General features: G+C 36.9%; 1 protein-coding gene across 1 annotated transcript in view; it reads left to right on the forward strand.

The window, feature by feature from the left end:
• MYO16 (myosin XVI) overlaps positions 1-19,362 on the forward strand; it is a 951,959-nt gene that overhangs the window by 373,292 nt on the left and 559,305 nt on the right. Inside the window, exon 11 of the mRNA XM_006894620.1 lies at positions 3,589-3,699. Within this exon, the coding sequence (XP_006894682.1) occupies positions 3,589-3,699 (111 nt within the window). The remainder of the gene's footprint in view (positions 1-3,588; positions 3,700-19,362) is intronic.

Raw genomic sequence — 19,362 nt, forward strand, 5'->3', positions numbered from 1 at the left:
TTTTATATGATCATTAATACAAATTGTATTTAATTATATTTGAATGATATTATTTTATAAACTTAAGTAATTCATTTTAATGTCTGTTCAGCCTCTTATTATTGCCTTTCTCTTCATTCAACTTATCTATTTGGGTTTTTTTTTTTTACTTCCCTCTCCTTCCGTTCCCATATTTGGCATAGGACAATTCTTAAAGATTTTTTAAATTTTTATTAATTAATTCTTGTGCATTTTTTTCTGTCCCCCTCTCTCTGCTCTTCCCTAGTCCACTTTCAATGCCTTTTGTGAAATATATTTGTCTTAAAAGCTGAGAAGATGATAGAAAGCGGACTTGTTCTTGATATTTTTGAGTTCTGAATTTTATTATTTTATATAAACTGGGTTGTTTTTTTCACTTTAGCATTTTTTTACTTATAGAAATTGGTTTTTCTCCAGTACATAAAAGCCTACTGTTTTAACATTTCACTAACTGTTATATGTAAAAAACTGTGCTTCGGTGCTTTTGAGATTTCTAATAAAGAATTTAAGCTTTAGTTACTAATGCATTAGGTTTGGTAACAGTCAGCAATGGGCTGAGTTTATAAACTCATTATATGTATTATGTAATGTGATATATTTGCTAATATCAGAAGTTGTTGTTATGTACCCTCCAATAGGAACCAAGTCATAGCTTACCCTCCAGCAGATTTTAAGAGACTGTAAATCACAGGAGAGGAGATTGTCCATCTTTCTCCCTTGAACATTAGAGATGCAATTCTAAACCTCACTCAGTCATTCACTCATTACTGTAGTGTTGGAACCAACAATAAGCTGATGATCCAGTAGGTTTTCAGAAGCAGTAAATTACATCAAAAGAGACTGCCTGTCTTACTTCCTCTGAACCACTGGTGGTTTTCAACTGCTAGAGAAAGACTGCCATTGAGTTAGAAATATAACTCCCTACCTTATAGGCCAGAAGTAATTATTAATTTAGTTTCTTAAAATGTGTAATAGTTTCTCTCTGTAAACACTTAACTTATAAATGATACTACTTAACATATATAAATAAACCTACTGTTATTAAAAAATTACAGAAACTTATGAGAACATTGATAAGAATATTTGGTGATGGTGTTGATTGCCTTTGAGTCGAGCACAACTCATAGTGACCCTATAAATACAAGTCCTAAAGCCCCTCTACAACTATTGACATGTATCAAAGTTCATAGTGTTTCAAGAGGCATGCTGTTTAGGAAGTGGATGCCACTCCTGCTTCCAAAGGATACTTACTCCTACTCCATATTTACCATAAAATTCAATACTGTCATTACAAAATATCAAATGCATCATTTTAGAGGATAGCCTATCTATATAAAATTTTAAAATGGCTCCTATTTATTCTTAAGATTACATTTTAATCTAATTTAATAATACAGAATTTTTTTTCTATTTGAAATATTAACAGCTTTCAATCACAGTTATTATATATGGAGTAAATTATTCTACTGGTTTGAGTAGTAAAGCCTTTTGTCTTTAAGAATTCATTATCTTACAAGTCAATCATCCATCGAGTTGGTGATAACTCATGATGCTGATTTCCAAGGCTGGAATTTGCAAAGAGAGGACACCGCTCATCTTTGCTCTGCTGAGCTGCTGGTGGTTTTGAACCTCTGGAGACACACAGCCTTTGAGTTAGCATCAAAACTTTTTAAGAACCATATCATCAGAGCTGCCTCTGAAAGTTACCCAGTGGGTAAGGTGCTGTGCTGCCAATGCAAAGGCACATGGTTCAAGTGCACCAGCTACTCAGAGAGAGAAAGGTGAGCAGTCCTTTCCCATGAGATATGCAGCCTCTCAAAACCTGCTGGAGGGTCAGCTATGGGTTGGTTCAGATTCAATGGATTCAGATACAATGACAATGAGTCTGGAATTTTGGCTAAGTTGGTTTTGGAATTTTTATTATTGTTGGTTTGTTGTTTGAGAGTGATTCTGTTTTGTTTTTAATGAAACAAAACAAACTAAAGCTATGTAAACTAAAGAGTAAAACTAAGTTTCTCCTTGGAGGCTAAGATTTTGAAGCTCTGTCTCAAATACTTTGGGCTCCTGACCAGGAGAAACCAGTTCTTGGAGAAGGACATCATTTTGGAAGGGTGGAGGAACAGTGCAGGAAAGAAAGACCTCAGACGAGATGGATTGATACAGTAACTGAAGCAATAAGGGTTGGTGTGTCAGAGTCAGTGAGAGTAGCTCCGGACAGGGCAGGCTTCAGAGCTGTTGTAAATAGGGTTGCAGTGGTGTCTCTCTGGAGACTAAGGTACATCTGATACAGGCTATGGTCTTCACAATCGCTTGTTATGCATCAGAGAGTTGGACAGTGACCAAGGAGGATAGAAGGAGAATTGATGCCTTTGAGCTGTAGTGCTGGAGAAGAGTATTGAATGTACCCTGTACTGCCAAGAAAACAAACAGATCTGTCCTGGAGAGGGTTAAACCAGGCTACTCCTTGGAGGCAAGGATTCTGGGGCTTTGTCTGATATACTTTGGACATGTTGTAAGGAGAGACAGGTCTTTGGAGAGGGACATCATACTTGGTAGGGTGGAGGGACAGTGCAGGAGGGGAAGACCCTCTATGAGGTGGATTGATTCAGTGACTGGGATAATCGGAATGGGAGTGTCAGAGACAGTGCGATTGGCACAGGACAGAGCAGAGTTTAGGGCTGTTGTACATAGGGTCACTATGAGTTGCAGGCAACTCGACGGCACATAACGACAACAACATGAGTCAAAATTACAAGTTAAAGAGAACTCTGGTTCTCTAGTTAACTACTGATAAGAAGTTGAAATACATTCCCAAAGGCACCCAGTTTGAAACCACCAGCTTCTCCGTGAGAGAAGGAGGTAACAGTTTCCTCTCATGAAATTTACTGTTTCTGAAAACCCACTGTTGAGTCAGCTCTGTTTAGATTCTACTTCACTGCACACAACAACATGACAACAATCTAGAGCCTTTTTAAACAAAATCTTATCTCATTCCATGTCTGTATAATAACTAAATTAATCCCTGTTGTTCCCTTACTCTGTCAACACTACTAATATGAGAAGTTCTGTTTTAGTTTTAGAATCACTACAAATATATTAACTTTTCATCTACCCACTTACAAAGACCTGAATACAATGCAGAGTTAGCAAAATCGTATGTGCAGAATAGGAACTGTTCAACATGCTAACATGAATTTGTAAACTTTACATTGAATAAAGTACTCCGGCATGGTGCGTGTGCGTGTGTGTGTGTGTGTGTGTGTGTGTGTGTGTGTGTGTGTGAGATTGTGGGTGTAGGATGGACATTCTAAGTTGAACGCAGTTTTTTGTGGAGTTTGGGATAGTTTCCTATTTAAGTTAACGAATATTTTTAATAACAGCATTTCTGACTCATGTAATATTTAAACTTTTGGTAAGTGGTTGCATTGGAACATAAAACTGTGAGGGAGAACAGCTGATTGGGTTGCCAGGATCTTTTGTGTAAAGCAATGTATTAGAACTTTGTTAAGTAAGTCAGTATAGAATAAAATTTTTTAAAAAAGAATTTATCATACTCATTTTCTCCCCCAGGTCAAGTTAATGCCTCCTGCTCCAAACGATGACCTTGCAACACTCAGTGAGCTCAATGACAGCAGCCTGCTTTATGAAATTCAGAAGCGCTTTGGAAACAATCAGATATACGTCAGTACCTTTGAAATTGTTTATGCAGTGTTTTGTCCTGCTGCATATTTTTGTCACTCTTTAGTGCTACAAATACTAGAAGTAAAGGGCTTATGGGTGGTTCGGGTCATGGTCATGAGGGAAGGTGGTATAGTTTTTAGTGAGCTGAGGAAATACACTAATTTCAGAGTTGTGGAGTAAAAGTCCGTATCCTGGAAGTAGATCAGAGGACTCAGAAGTACTAAGCTTTTCTAGACTCTGACTGCTAAGGGAAAAATATCTTGCTCTAGCCAAAAGGATACAAAATTATTTTTAAAAGTGCTGCTTGTTTTGTCTACTGTAATTTTACTTGTTAGATTTCATAAAAAATATGTGGGTAGGAATGTTTCTCTATTTAAAAAATACTGTTGCTGTCAAGGATCAGACCGTGTTTTTTTAAAAAAAAAATAAATAACTTACAAATAGGATTTCGTTGATGAATGCAGAATAGAAAGTTTACTGTGTTTCTGTCTCTTTAACATGTGTCCTGGTATTGTTAATGGTTTGCATACCCTAGAACAAATGCCTCTCTTCCTTCATTCTCCATCCTTGTTTCTCTCCTTCCCTGATTGCGAGATTCTGCACAGAGCAGTTTCATCAGAATGGCTGTAGAAAGATTTGATTATGCACACTCTGTTAGCCTTTTTATAATAACACTCATTTTTCTCTAGCCTACTGAGAAATTGATTAAGTGATTTTCATGTAAATGTGAAGTCTGAAATTTCCCTACAAGTAATAAATTGTCAGATGCTGATTATCCTAAGAAAAATACAGTGCAGCATCTTAATGTTTGGATAAATTGCCTGCCACTGTAAACATACTTAAAATTAAATACTTCTATCAAAATTAATGGAATTGAATCTTTGACATCAAATGTTGAAAACTTGATTACTTAGATCTTTGTTACCTATTTATTATATTGTTTAAAATATATATTATTTTTATTCGGTTTTCTTGTTATTCCTATTGTATTTTGCTGATAGTTTTATTTTCCTTTTTTAATAATCCATTACAGAGCTATAGACTCTTGTTTTGAGTGCCTTGTACTTCTTTGGCTTACTTTTCAAGTGACTTTACCTTCCATATATTCATTTAATCTATTTCTTGCTACTTCTATAACCTCTATCCTCATCATGCACCCTCATCTTCTCTCACTTCTCTGAAACCCACGTAAGGCTCAAAGGAATCCTTAATTTCTCTCCAACTTTAATCATTATGTGGAGCCACAGGAATTTTGTAAAGTGTAAATGGGAAGGTACTTTCAGTGTTATCACTCTCCCACAGCTTAGACTTTTTTCATAGAAAGGAAATCACAATCCTTATTCTAGGACCTAGAATCTAGAGTGAGATTCTTACCAGTCTGGCAGTTGAACATTATCACTGAAAATTCTTCCCAATTTATATAAAATGTATTTAATTGTTGTCCTTCTTAAATAAAAGACTTTTATAAAATGTTTCCACCTTAAAATTCTGCTTTAATCCCCATAAAAAAAATCTTCATATACTCCCATTAAAATGTACTTTAGCTCTTCCTGATTTTTAATTTTTTTATTAAGTCATTGTAGGTCAACTTCAGTTAGCAAAATCATCAGTGATCATATACCTACTTGGTAACTTAATCAAGGCCTGGGACCGTAACTGATATAAATACTGCCTACAATTTACCTATGCAAGTAAAGGATGTAATTTTTCCGATTTTTAGAGATACACATCTTTAGAGATCACCTTTCCTCTATTTCTCTATTAATTATAATAATCAATATTAAGATATATTTTCTTGGTAAAGTCCAAAAAACAGCAACAATTTTTTTTTCTCCCTGCCTGAAGTCTTAGAGCTAAATAGTGTTGGGTCAGTTGTTTCATTGGGATTGTATCATGTATTTTAATTTCTTTCTAATGGATAAATAAGCTATTTTAGATCATTGAGTGACAGTAACTATGTCTCAAAATATGTTGTTGTTGTTGTTGTTGTTAGGTGCAGTCTGATTGAGAAAGACCCATAGTGACTCTATCCGAACCCTGTCCTATCCTGTCTCATCTTCACACTTCCTGATGCAGTGAGTCATTGTGGCAGTTACTGAGTCATTCCACCTGGTTTAGGATATTCCTCTCCTTCCACTGATCCTCTACCTTTCTGAGTATCATGTCATGTCCCTTTCCAAGGAATAACCCCTACTAGCAGTCTGCTCAAAGTATGTGAGGTGAAGCCTCATCATCTTTGCCCCCTAAAAGCACTCTGGCTGCACTTTCTCCATGACATATTTGTTTGTTCTTTTGACACTCCATGGTTTATTCAGTACTCTTCACTAACATCACAGCTCAAAGGCATCAGTTCTTCTTCTGTCATCCTTATCCATTGTCCAGCTCTCAGATGCATTACAAGTGATCAGGAATTTTGTTTTCCTGATGTTGATATTAAATCCATACTGAAAGTTCTTCTTCTGCAACAAGTAATTCAAGTCCTCCTCACTTTCAGCAAGCAAGGTTGTGTCGTCATCTGCATAACACAGGTTATTTTTGATGAGTCGTCCTCTGATTTTGATGCCACGTTCTTTTTCATAGAGTCCAGCTTCTTATATAATTTGCTCAACATACAGGTTGAATGAGTACCAAGGGAGAATACAACTCTGACCTAGTTCATTCTTAATTTAATCCATGTGGTGTTCTCTTGCCCTGTTCTTACTACTACCTAGGTCTAGGTCTAGATTTTGAATGAAGTGCTCCAGGATTCCCATTCTTCTTAATGTTACCCATGACTTGGTATAATCCACACAATCAAATGCCCCTTCATAGTCAATAATGCATAAATAAACATCCATCTGGTGTTCTTGACTTTCAGCCATGATCCTATCCAGGATTGTCTATTCAGGTGGAGTGGATTCAAGATCAGATTTTGGTTCTCGTGGACTTGTTTTAATTTTCTTCAGCCTCAATTTGAATTTGTACATGAGTAATTGATGTTGTGCCTAATAGTCGGCCCTTGGCCTAGTTTTGATTGCTAATACTGAGTTTCTCTGAAGATCCTTCCACAGATATATTCAATCTGATTCCTTTGCATCCCATTCAGTAAAGTCCCTGTGTAAATTTTCCATTTGAATTTTTTTAGAAAGGGTATTTGTATTGACACTTGATCATGCTAATGCGAAACTTATACTTGAACCAAGAAGCAGTCATCAGAACAGAGCAAGGAAACACTGCATGGTTCAAAATTGGGAACGGTATATGCCAGGGATGTGTCCTGTCTCCTACCTTTTCAACCAATATGCAGAACAGATCATCCAGGAGGCTGGGCTCTGTGAGGAGAAATGTGGCATCAGTATTGGTGGAAAATCTATTAACAATCTGCATTATGCAGATGACACAACCCTGCTTGCTGAAAATGAGGAGGACCTGAAGCACTTGCTGCTGAGGGTCAGGGGCTGCAGCCTTCAATCTGGATTGAGGCTCAATGTCAAGAATACAAAGATTCTCACCACTGGAACAATTGAAAGCATCAGGACAGATGGTGAAGAGATTGATATTGTTCACAGCTTTAGTTGGCTTGGCTCCACAATCAACACTCTTGGCACCAGCAGCCAGGATATTAAAAGAGACATTGTGATGGTAAAGTCTACTGTTAGGGACCTCTCTAAAGTACTCAAGAGCAACGGTGTGACTCTGGAGACTAAGGTGCGTCTGGTCCAGGCCATGGCCTTTGCAATCACTTGTTATTTGTCAGAGAGCTGGACAATGACCACGGAGGATAGAAGGAGAATTGATGCTTTTGAGCTAAAGTGTTGGAGACGAGTGCTGAGGTTACCATGGACTGCTACGAAAACAAAAAGATTCATCCTGGAGAGGGTTAAACTGGGCTGCTCTTTGGAGGCAAGTATTCTGAGGCTCTGTCTGACATACTTTGGTCATGTTGTAAGGAGGGACCAGTCCTTGGAGAAGGACATCATGCTGGGGAGGGTGGAGGGCAGGAGCAGGAGGGGAAGGCCCTCTGGGAGGTGGATTGATTCAATGACTGGGGCAATCGGGATGAGTGTGTCAGAGACAGTGAGATTGGCACAGGACAGAGCAGAGTTTGGAGCTGTTGTGTATGGGGTCGTTATGAGTCACAAGCGACTCAAGACTCACGGGACATAACAACAACAACAACAACAAACAAATTTGTATTGAATAAATCATTGAAAACACAAAATTCAATCATTCTATTTCCAGCCTCATTTCTATAACTAAGCCCATACTTTCCAAATACAAACTTCTTCATTGTTTCAAAGTTTTGCATTCCAATGACATTAATGCATATTGATTGTTCTTTTTTATTTAACTAACAATCAGTTGTGGGCTCAGAGCCTCTTGTTTAAACCAATCAGGACCTGGTTGGTGAGTCTGTTATTGAAAGTTAGTTGAAGCCTGCTTGAGAGTCTCTTGTTGGAAACAGTTGGAATCTGAAAGATATGTCTTTTTTACTTGGTTACCAATCAGTTGTGGACTTTTGGACTTTTTAAAATTTAACTAACAATCAGTTGTGGTGTGGAAGTCTCTTGTTTAAATCAATTCAGACCTAGTGGGTGGCCCTTTGTGATTAAAATTGTTTGGGCCCTCAAGCCTGGTGTGAAGAATGATTTACTATGATAGGTATAAATTGTCAGTTTGTTGTGTTTGAAGAGAACATTTTTCTGACTGATACACAACTTGTCTTTAGTTTGCTGTACTGAGTTAACTTGTGGGTTGCTGTGAGAATGAAAACTAGACACCAGTGTGTCAAATGCCACAGGGCTCTCAGGTTAAAACAGATTAGGAAGTAGGATTGGCCATCTGCTTCTTAAATAGCAGGCTTCTGAAAACCCTATGAACAGTAGAGGAATGCAGATAGTTATATAATTAGTGGTGGATCCCAGATTTGAAGTCAGTCAAAATGAGGTAAATAATGACAAACATACTTTAATAATTGGAACATGGAATGTACATAGCTTGAATGTTGGATTTGTGAAAAATGAAATGGAACATATGAGCATTGACCTTCTAGGCATTAATGAGATGAGATGACCAGCTTTGGCAACTTTGAATCAGATAATCACATGGTATACTATTCTGGGAATGAAAAACAAAAAGTGAATTTCAAGTTCTTTCTTGAAACACACTGTTGTGACTGATAGGATATGAACTATACACACATCTCAAAATATAATCAGTCACTAATAGGTGAAATTTTTGGTAAGAAGCTGTGCTGCAGTCCCAAAGGCATGCAGCTCACATCCACCAGCTCTTCATGGGAGAGTGGGCAGTCTCCTCCTATAGGATTTACTGTTTCTGAAAACTCACCAGAGGTTCAGCTGCAGGTCAGTTATGAGTCAGTAGCATACAACAACAGTAATGAGAAGCATTAATAAGTTTTGTAGCAATTTGATGATTTCATTATAGTATGCTGAATCTAATAACATTGAGAAGAATGGGAATCCCAGAACATTTGATTGTGCTAATGTGAAACCTATACTTGGACCAAGAGACAGTCGTCAGAACAGAACAGGAAGACACTAGATAGTTCAAGATCAAGAAAGGGGTCCGTCAGAGGTGTATTTTGTCTCCATACCTTTCCAATCTGTATGCAGAACAAATCGTCCAGGATGCGGGGTTATACCAGGAGGAATGTGGCATCAGGATTGGTGGAAGAGTCATCAATAACCTGCATTATGTGGATGACACAACCCTGCTTGCTGAAACTGAGGAGAACCTGAAGTGCTTGCTGCAGAAGGTCAAGGGCTGCAGTTTTCAATATGGATTGAAGCTCAACATCAAGAAAACAAAGATTCCCACCACTGCGCCAATTGGCAGCTTCAGTATGAATGGTGAAGAGATTGAGATAGTTAACAGTTTTTGTTTACTTGACTCCACAGTCAAAATCTTGGTTAAAGCAGCCAGGATATCAAGATATGAATTGCATTGGGAAAGTCAGCTGTGAGGGACCTCTCAAGAGTACTGAAGAGCAACGACGTCAGGCTAGAAACTAAGGTGTGCCCGATATGGGCTATAATCTTCACAATTAGGTGCTATGCATCAGAGAGTTGGACATTGAATAGGGATGATAGAAAGAAAATTAATACCTTTGAGCTGTGGTGCTGGAGAAGAGTGTTGAATATACCGTGGACTGCTAGGAGAACAAACAGGTTTGTCCTGGAGAGGTTGAAGCCAGAATGCTCCTTGGAATCAGGGATTCTGAATCTTCATCTGACATACTTTGGGCATGTTGCAAGGAGGGACTGGTCCTTGGAGAGGGACATCATGTTTGGAAGAGTGGACGGACGGCGCAGGAGAGGAAGACCCTCAATGAGATGGATTGATTCTGTGAGTGGAGTGGTGGGAATGAATGTGTCTGAGACAGCAACATTGGCACAGGATAGAATGATGTTTAGGGCTCTTGTACAGAGGGTCACTATGAGTCGCAAGTGACTCGATGGCACATCAACAACAACAACAACAATATGCTGAATCTAATAAAAATTGAAACATTTCATCTTCTATATGTTTATTTTTTTATCCTTTTAGTAATTCATTCATTTTTATTTTTAAAATGTTATCAGCCCATCATGAACTGGAAGTGAAAGTTATTCTTTCTCCAAAATGAGAGAAGTACTCATCTGATCGGAAAAGTAATAACAAAAATCTTTAATTGAATCAGTTCCTATTTTTAATGAGCTATAGGGCAGAGTAGAACTATCCCTATAAGAAACTGTAGGGTTTCCAAGGCTGTACTTTTTTACGGAATCAAGCAGACTACCTATCATATCTTTCTCCCCTAGAGGAGTGGTTGAAAGTACCAACTTTTCAATCGGTACCCAAGTGCTTAACTACTGTTCCACTAAGACTACTATTAATCTAATACCAAGATCACCAAATTGTTCTCAAGTCAATTCTAACTCATAGTAACCATCTGTTGGTCTTCTGAAGTTCTGTGGGAGAAGATTGCCATTTCTTTCCTCATTGGAATGCCTGGTGTGTTCCAAAATAGGGGAATTATAAGTCTATTATGCTTATAATATAAAAGTAAGACTAATTTTTTTTTCACTTACTTTCATCTAAGGGAATCAGCTTTTCTTGTCCTTCTCTTTCAGTTTAATCACAAGACAAAAACAGCAATAGCAACAATAGCAGCCTGCTTCCATCAAGTCAATAATGATCATCTACTCTGTAGTACAAAGTAGAATTGTCCCACAGAGTTTCCAAGGCTATAAACTTCATGGAAACTGAATACTTAATCTTTCTTCCATGGAGAAGCTGGCAGGTTTGAACTGATGACCTTTTGATTAGCAGTCAAACGTGCTACCTACAGTGCTATCAGTCCTCCACATTCACAGCACAGGCACTAGAGTAATTATGTTAAAATGTGCAATATGCCATTTCCTTGTTCAACATATTTCTGTGGTGTTTTATTTCACACAGAGGAAAGTCAGAGTTACATTATAGTGGGCTGTAATGGTTTATGCTTCTGTGGCCACTCAGGTATCTTTTCTATGCTTTCAACATATCGTAAATACTTGGTCCATGCCTGAATCACATGACCACCAGTGATACCCATTGCTTCCTTTTGCTTTTGAGATCTTTGCTGTAAAGTCAATGCTCATTCAATCCTTCCCATCAGCTTTCTTAAAGTCCAATTAGGTGATTCCTATCCCCCTGTCTTCCTGTCTTCCTAAACTTTTTTTTGTTCAAGCTTGTCAACATCACATATATATATTTATATATAAAACTTATTTGAGTTCTTTATCTTCTTCACCATACTCATGTGTATAACACACATATATAAACCTGAATGCAACTCCCTCAAGGACAAGGACTTCTGTTTTGTTTAATTATATGTATTAGTATATGTGTGTGTGTGTGTGTGTGTGTGTGTGTGTGTGTGTGTGTATGGAGAGAGAGACAGAGAGAGAGAGAGAGACAGAGAGAGAGGAGTTGGGGCTTAACTAGAATTCTTAGAGCAATAGAGAAACTGGAAATATGTTTATGTATTCAGGAAAATCAGCTGAGACTGGGGTAAACAGTAACTTTCATGAATAAAGAGAATATGAGAACATATTGCTGCTGGATACATGGTTTGACCAATAATTTAATCTTTTCTTGCTGCAAATTGATTTGTTATTCAATATGATACTTCAGGAAGCAAACAATAATGCTAATTTATTCTTATACAATGTGTATAGTCTCCCATTTAGTCAGTAGAGTGGTAAATATCCATATAGTCTATAGCAGCTAGCAGTTTCCGAATCTCCAAACATGCAATAAATTGCAGGTGATGGGCCATACACTTGCCAGAAGAACACAAAAATAAAAGTGTTATGTTCCTTGAATAATTATTTCTGTCAGGATATCAGAAAACTGGGCTCTTTCTCTTATCTTAAGACCATGTGCCTGCAGTTAAATCACTAGAAAAAAGCTCACTTTTTGGGTAATACCACAACTTCCAACAGTAGTAAAGCTAGCAGAATCTGTGATCAGTTTTCTAGGATTCAGATAAATGCACTGACAGTTTTTCCTTCAGAAACACATAATTGGGACTTGAGACACATGAAGTGCGCATGTGCACACACAGACCAAACACAGGAGCACCAGTAACGTTTGGTTAGTCAAGACAGCCTTAAAACATGTTTAATTTGTGCTAAACAAACCCTACTGATTTACTGTATTATATTTGTGAACTGCTAAAGAAAAGGTTGGCAGTTTGAATTCTACAACTTCTCTTTAGGGAAAAGACAACCTATTCTCCTTCTATAAAGATTTACATCGTAATAAAACTGATAGAGCATGGCAGGGCCAACAGTACTAACTCACAGTGGTAGCTTTGCTTCATTTTTTAAAGCAAATAAAATAAACTATTACATGGCAGCTACAGCCTGGTTTATCTCAGCTATTTAATGTTATTGTGTACCATTGAATTGGAACCAGCCTATGGTCACCCTCCGGAACATTTTCAGAACAACAAATCACGCAGGAGGAGATTGCCATCTTTATCCCATGATGCAGCTGATGAATTCAAACCACATTCCTTTGGGATTATAACACAATTTCTTACAGCTTGTCCACCAGAGCTCCCTTAGCTATTTAATAGCTGTATTTAATCCCCTCTGGGAGCCCTGGTGACATAGTGGTTAAACACTCAGATGCTGACTATTAAGACATCAATTCAAATCCACCAGCCACTCTACAGGAGAATGATATGAGAGACTGCTGCTGTACAGATTTAAAGCCTTGAAAAACCTAAGGGACAGTCAGTCTCATGCTAGCCTATAGCAAATGATAATGTGAAACACAGTGTGAGAATGTAACAACTGCTAATTGGAGAGGAATTCTTTTTCTTTTAAAGTGTACTTTAACATTTTAAGAAAGGTCTTCTCTATTATTATTATTTTTTTTTTAGATTAAATCATGGCAGGCCATCTTCCTTCAGAGTAGTCATCAGTGGTCACATACCTAGTTGGTAACTTAACGTGTATGTAGCATTTCACTGACTTTTCTTTCCCTATTTGTCAAATAGGAGTTTATTCGTACATATTCAAAGGGCCTCATTCTGTTCATACATGAAATCCTGGAAGTGGGGGACATTGAGGAGCAGATACCTTAAGCAACTCTGGGATAACTCTGGACAAGGTGGAATTGTTTCCTTAATACTGCCAATTTCTATTTTTGTCCTTTCTGTTTCGTATATACTGCAAAATAGTCATTACATGTGATGGTGAACAGAGCAAATAGCAAAAGGAAGCTCTAGACGGCCACTGATACATTGGCACTGGTCCAAATCCTTCATTATTTTGTCCACAGCCAAAGGGTCTGTGGTTTTCAAAAACATCGAGAAAACTACATTTCCATGAACATCTCAGATCCCCCTTTGTTAGGTAGCATTTATCTCCAGCAAATTTGTGAAATGTGATCAGTTTTATGCCATGTTCCATTCAAGAAGGCATTTTGGATTTCCTCTTAAAAGAATTTTATAATTGACAAGATAACATTAAAGGTAGAAGTTCCTCTCACTTTAAGTAAGTGAAATTGTGTAGATAGATGATTTTTCCAACCTAACACAACTCCTTAGCCAATTTACAATTTACCTACAGCTTCCTAAGGGATAAAGATGGACAGTATCATCACATGTGATGTAAAGCCTCTGAAAATCCTCTGGAGGGTCAGCTCTGAGTCAATTTCAACTCAATAATACATAACAGCAAAAAATCCCCCAAAAACCTTATGATGTACTGTACAGTTCTACGCAGTACCAACCACTGAGTCCAGTGTAGTTTTACTTGACTTAAAATACTTTTGCAAGCACTTAATATTCTTGTAAACTATGGGAAAACAATATTAAAAAGAAGAAGAATTAGGAATGGCTAGCTTTCTGCAATTTAAAAAAAGTTTAATTTATTTCTTCATATAAAAATTTCTTTAGAGGGAGCTCTGGTGGCCTAGTGGCAGGAAGCTGCACTGCAATCCCAGAGGTGCACAGCTCAAACCCACCAGATGTTCTGCTGGAGAATGAGGGACAGTCCCCTCCTGTACCAGTCAGATCCGATTTGACGGTACACGCACAAAAATTTTAAAAAAAATTCTTTAATAAAAACCTTTTTACAGTAGCTCATAAAACTTTGTGAAGGTCTACCACTGAATGCCTGCCCCTGAGCCAGAAGCCGTCTTATATTGGCTGACGTTTTCTGACAAGAAGGCTGCATTGTTGACTTTCACTGTAACAACAACTATGGGAACGAGAACAAAATAAAACAAACACAGTCCCCCCCCCCAAAAAAAAACCCCAACCCTATATGAGGTCATACTCTATGACAATTGGTAACATTAAAATAATAGTTTTATAAGCTAGATTTTTTTAATCCAAAAAATATGTTTTGAAAGGTAGTTTTCAATTCCTATAGTAACTCATTCAACATAAAAATATATGTATCTAAATAAAAACTAAAACGAAATCCCTCATTGTATTTGATTTAGCGCCAATTCATGGGAACCCTTGAACTGAGGTGGGGAGTGGGGGAGTACTGAGGCAATAAATCTTTATGCCTCTCTTTCTCCATTGGCGCTGCTGGGTGAGATTGCAGGCTTTTCTGTTCACACCATAATTTGTAGCACACCATGCCACTGGAGATAGAAATACGCAGTTTATAAGTATTTTATTTTTTATCATCTCTTATTCCTCAACATTAAGAAAATAAAAATCCTAAACACTGGGCGGGTAGACAACATCACACTAGAAAGAAAAAAGACTAGCATTGCCAGCAATTTTATTTTACTTGGATCCACAATCAATGCATATGGAGGCATCAGTAAAGAAATTAAAAGATGTATTGCCTTGGGAAAATCTATTAAGGACATTTTTTAAAATGTTTTTTATTGATTTTCATACAATAATTCATTCACATTGTATTTCATTGATTCGTACATTGTGTTTTATACAATCTTTCTTTTATATACAATCATTCATAACATTTATATAATTACCATCAATCTATACCTATTATTAAACCATCTTTTCAAGTTCCTGTTGAATCATTCCTATTACTTCACATTTCCTTTTACGCGCGCATGCGTGTGTGCACCCCACCTTTTTAATAAGTTGTTCTTTATCCTCAAGTTAGAACCAACTTATAGGTGACCTGAAGCAGGTTTTCAGTGGCATTAAATTGGAGGTGATTTCCCTTCTTTTTCCTGTGGATTCAAACCCTATGCCTTTGAGTTAGCGGTGCAATTGCTTACGACTCACCCACTGAACGAGTTATTAATCTTAATTTTTAAATAATATATGAACTAGAGATTTATAGCAATTTAATTCTAGTTTCTGAAATAATTTCTATAACATATATTTATTTATTTTGAATGTTAATATTAAGAAGAAATCACCTGATGGGACCTAAAATGTTCTTTATGAAAAGATTTTTATGATTATTTTGGACAAAAAGTTAACTCCATTTAAAAAAAATTCTTACTGTGCTTACCTTTGGTAAGATGAGTTTTTAAAGGATTGTTTAAGGCAATTTTTAAAGATCTAATTTAATCTAAGTATATAAATGCAATTCCTTAAATTTATTTGTAAGGTGCTGTCACAGATTCTTATGTACATATATAATTCATTCGTGGTGAGGTCATTTTTTATATTTGAAGTTTGTAGTTTTTTTTTTACTTATTTCTTCAAGTATCTTCAGATAGTATAAATTTGATTTTATTTTAAAAGATTTTTAACTTTTCTTTTCTACTGTTAATATCTGCTTTTCTGTTTAATATCTTTATTTTACCTTTTCCTTGTATAATTTGTTATACTTTGAAATGGATACTTACATGGTTGTTAGCCTTTCTTCTTTCTTTTTATTATAACTATTTTAGACTATAATATTCATAGTGCAACCACCTTTATTTGCATCCACAAGTTTTAATAATGTAATTTTATTATCACTCAAATGTATCTTATGTTATTACTTCTTTTTTCTCAATAGAATTTATAAAAGTATTACGTAATTTCTAAATATTTTGTGACTTTCTAGGAATTGTTAATGACAATTTAATTCTAGAATTATCATAAAACATATTCTCTGTAACCCGTTTCCTCTAATTATAAGTTGTTGTTGTTGTTATGTGCTGTCAAACTGGTTAATATTTCAGAAGAAAGCCTATTCTTCATTATTGATAGCACAATTCCCTTCTTCTTATATATGTTATAATTAAACTCAGACTAATTCCTGTTAAGTCACAACCCACTCATAGCTGACCCTCCAGCAGGATTTAGAGATTAAATATTGTATTGGGTATTATAGTGCTTGTATTTCTACATTGATACATATAGTGGATTTTAACTCTCAAAGAAAGGTGATCTTTGAAGTAGAAGCACAGATTTCTGCAGAGTACACAGCTTTGCTTACTGAAAGTAAAGGGGACTTGAAACACCTAAACACTAAAGCCCACAATATAGATTACATTTCAACATCAAAAAAACAAAGATCCTCACCACTGTGTTAGTAGACAGCAGCTTGATAGATGAAGAAGATATAAAAAAGTTGCCAATGATTTAGGCTTACTTGAGTCCACAATCAACATCACAGATACCAGTAGTCAAGAAATCAAAAGATATTGCATTGGGAAGTCTGCTTTCAGGGACCTCTCCTAAGAACTGAAGAACAATGACAGCAGTCCTAATTTAAGACATGTCTTTTCAATCATCTGCAATACATCCAAGAGCTGGAAAATGAATAAGAATTACAGAAGAAAAATAGATGCCTTTGATTTTTGGTGTTTGAGAAGTGTGCTGAGAATCCCATGGACTACCAGAAAAACAAACAAATATGTCTTAGAGAAAGTGCAGCCAGAGTAACCCCTAGAGGCATGAGTGATGAAGCTTCATATCACTTACTTGGAGTATGTTGTTGTTGTTGTTACATGAACCCTGTTCTATCCTGTTCAGTCCTCACTTCCTGACATGCTAGCACCCATTGCAGCAGGCACTCTGTCAATCCATCTGGTTGGAGGTCTTCCTTTCCTTCACCAACGCTCCCTTTTCCAAGCATGATGTCCCTATCTAAGAAAGAGCCTCTTCAAGCAACTATGAGATATCATCTCAACCCAGTAAGAATAGCAAAATTTAATAGAACAGCAAATAACAAATACTGGTGAGGTTGTAGAGAAACTGGAACCTTATTCACTATTGGTGTGAGTGTAAAATGATGCAACCACTATGGAAGGCAGTATGGTGGTGCTTTCTCAAAAAGTTGCAAATAGAAATACCCTTTGGCCCAGCAACTACACTACTGGGACTATACCCCAAAGAAACCATAACTGCCACCCAAGCAGTACATGTACACCCATGTTTATTGAGGCTTTGTTCACAATAGCAAAGAGTTGGAAATAACCTAAGTTCCCATCAACAAATGAGTAGATAGAGAAGCTGTGGTATATTCACACAATGGAATTCTATGCTGCATTGAAAAACAAGGAACTCATGAAATATTATACAAAATGGGTGACCCTGGAGAACATTATTGCTGAGTAAAATATCTCAGTGACAAAGGACAAATACTGCATCATTCCACTGTTGTAAATGGGACTGACATAAGGGCGGGGGGGAGACTGAGAAAGATGGGATACATTATGTATACTGCATTGAAACAGATGAGGGAGAGAACTGTTTAAAAGGGATATATAATTAGGTATTATTGTCATGACAGGAGTCTAGAATGAAGGCTGCATAGTGGAGTGGACGTGGGGGGAGGGATTGTATGACAAAGAAAGAATTTTTGTTTTTCAAAGAGAAGAACGAACTGTGGAGGGGAGAGGGGTTGGACAGGGAGAAAAGCACAACAGTAAATGAGTTGAAATCCAAAATCTCAGTAAACTTTCATTAAAATTAATAATAAAAAGAGAAATAAAAAAACCAATAAATTTAAAGATTCCATTATTAAAAGAAAGAAAGAAATAGCCTCTTCTAGCAACATGCCTGAAGTATGTGAGACAAAGCTTTATCACCTTTGCCTCCAACGAGAACCCTGGTTGCACTTTCTCCAAGACATATATGTTAATTCTTTTGGCAGTCTTCGTTCAGTACTCTCCTTCAGCACCACAGCTCAAAAGAATCAATTCTTTTGTCATTCTTATTCATTGTCCAGCTCTCAGTGCATAACAAGTGATCAGGAAGACCATAGCTTGGATCGGGTGCACCTTACTCCTCAAACTGACATCGTTATTCCTTAGTAATTTGGAGAGGTCTCTAACTGCAGACTTTCCCAGTGCAATATATCACCTTATTGTCTGACTGCTGAAACCAAGGATATTAACTGAGAACCCAAGTAAGAGGGAGTTGTTGACAGTTTCAAACTTTTCTCTATCATGATGTTGCCTGTTGGTAAAACAGTAAGAGTTTTTATTTCCTTGATGTTGGAATACAATCCATACTGGAAGCTTTATTCTTCGATCTTTTGTAACAAGTGGTTCATGGTTCAAGTCCTCCTCACTTTCAGCAAGCAAGGTTGTGTCATCTGCATAAAACAGGTTACTGATGAGTCTTCCTCCAATCTTAATGCCACATTCTTCTTCGCAGAGTCCAAATTTTCAAGTAATTTGCTTAATATACAGATTTAATAGATATGGGGAGAGAATAAAATCCTGACAAACTCCTTTCTTAATGTTAAACCATGAAGTGTTCCCCTGGTCTTTGTTCACAATAGCTCATTTATGTTTTGGTCCAGTTTTGTGTTTTGTTTTGTTTTGTTTTGTTTTAATCCAACAGACTGAGCCTGTTGTTAGGAAAGACTATTTTATGGAAAAGGACCTGATGTTTAGAAAAGTACAGGGTTAGTGAAGGAGAGGAACACCCTCAATGAGATGGATTGATAGAGTGATTGCAACAATGGAATCAAGTATATCAGAGATGATAACGATGGACGAGGTTCTGACATGATGTTCACATGGTTGCTGTGAGTTGTATACCACTCAGTGGTGCCGAACAACAACAACAACAACTCCGTGTTTAATTAAAAGACTTTAAAAAAATGTAGCTTTTAAAGGGCCGAACTCGTTCAGCATTTCTTAAGCTTAAGGAACTGAAGAGCAAATTCAAACCTCGAGTTGCTACAATCAAGGATGCTTTAGGCAGAATGTTAAATGATCCAGGAGGTATCAAAAGAA

The sequence above is a fragment of the Elephantulus edwardii genome, unplaced genomic scaffold, assembly GCF_000299155.1.
Source record: "Elephantulus edwardii isolate Elephantulus edwardi_28Jun2011 unplaced genomic scaffold, EleEdw1.0 scaffold00147, whole genome shotgun sequence".
NCBI lineage: Eukaryota > Metazoa > Chordata > Mammalia > Macroscelidea > Macroscelididae > Elephantulus > Elephantulus edwardii.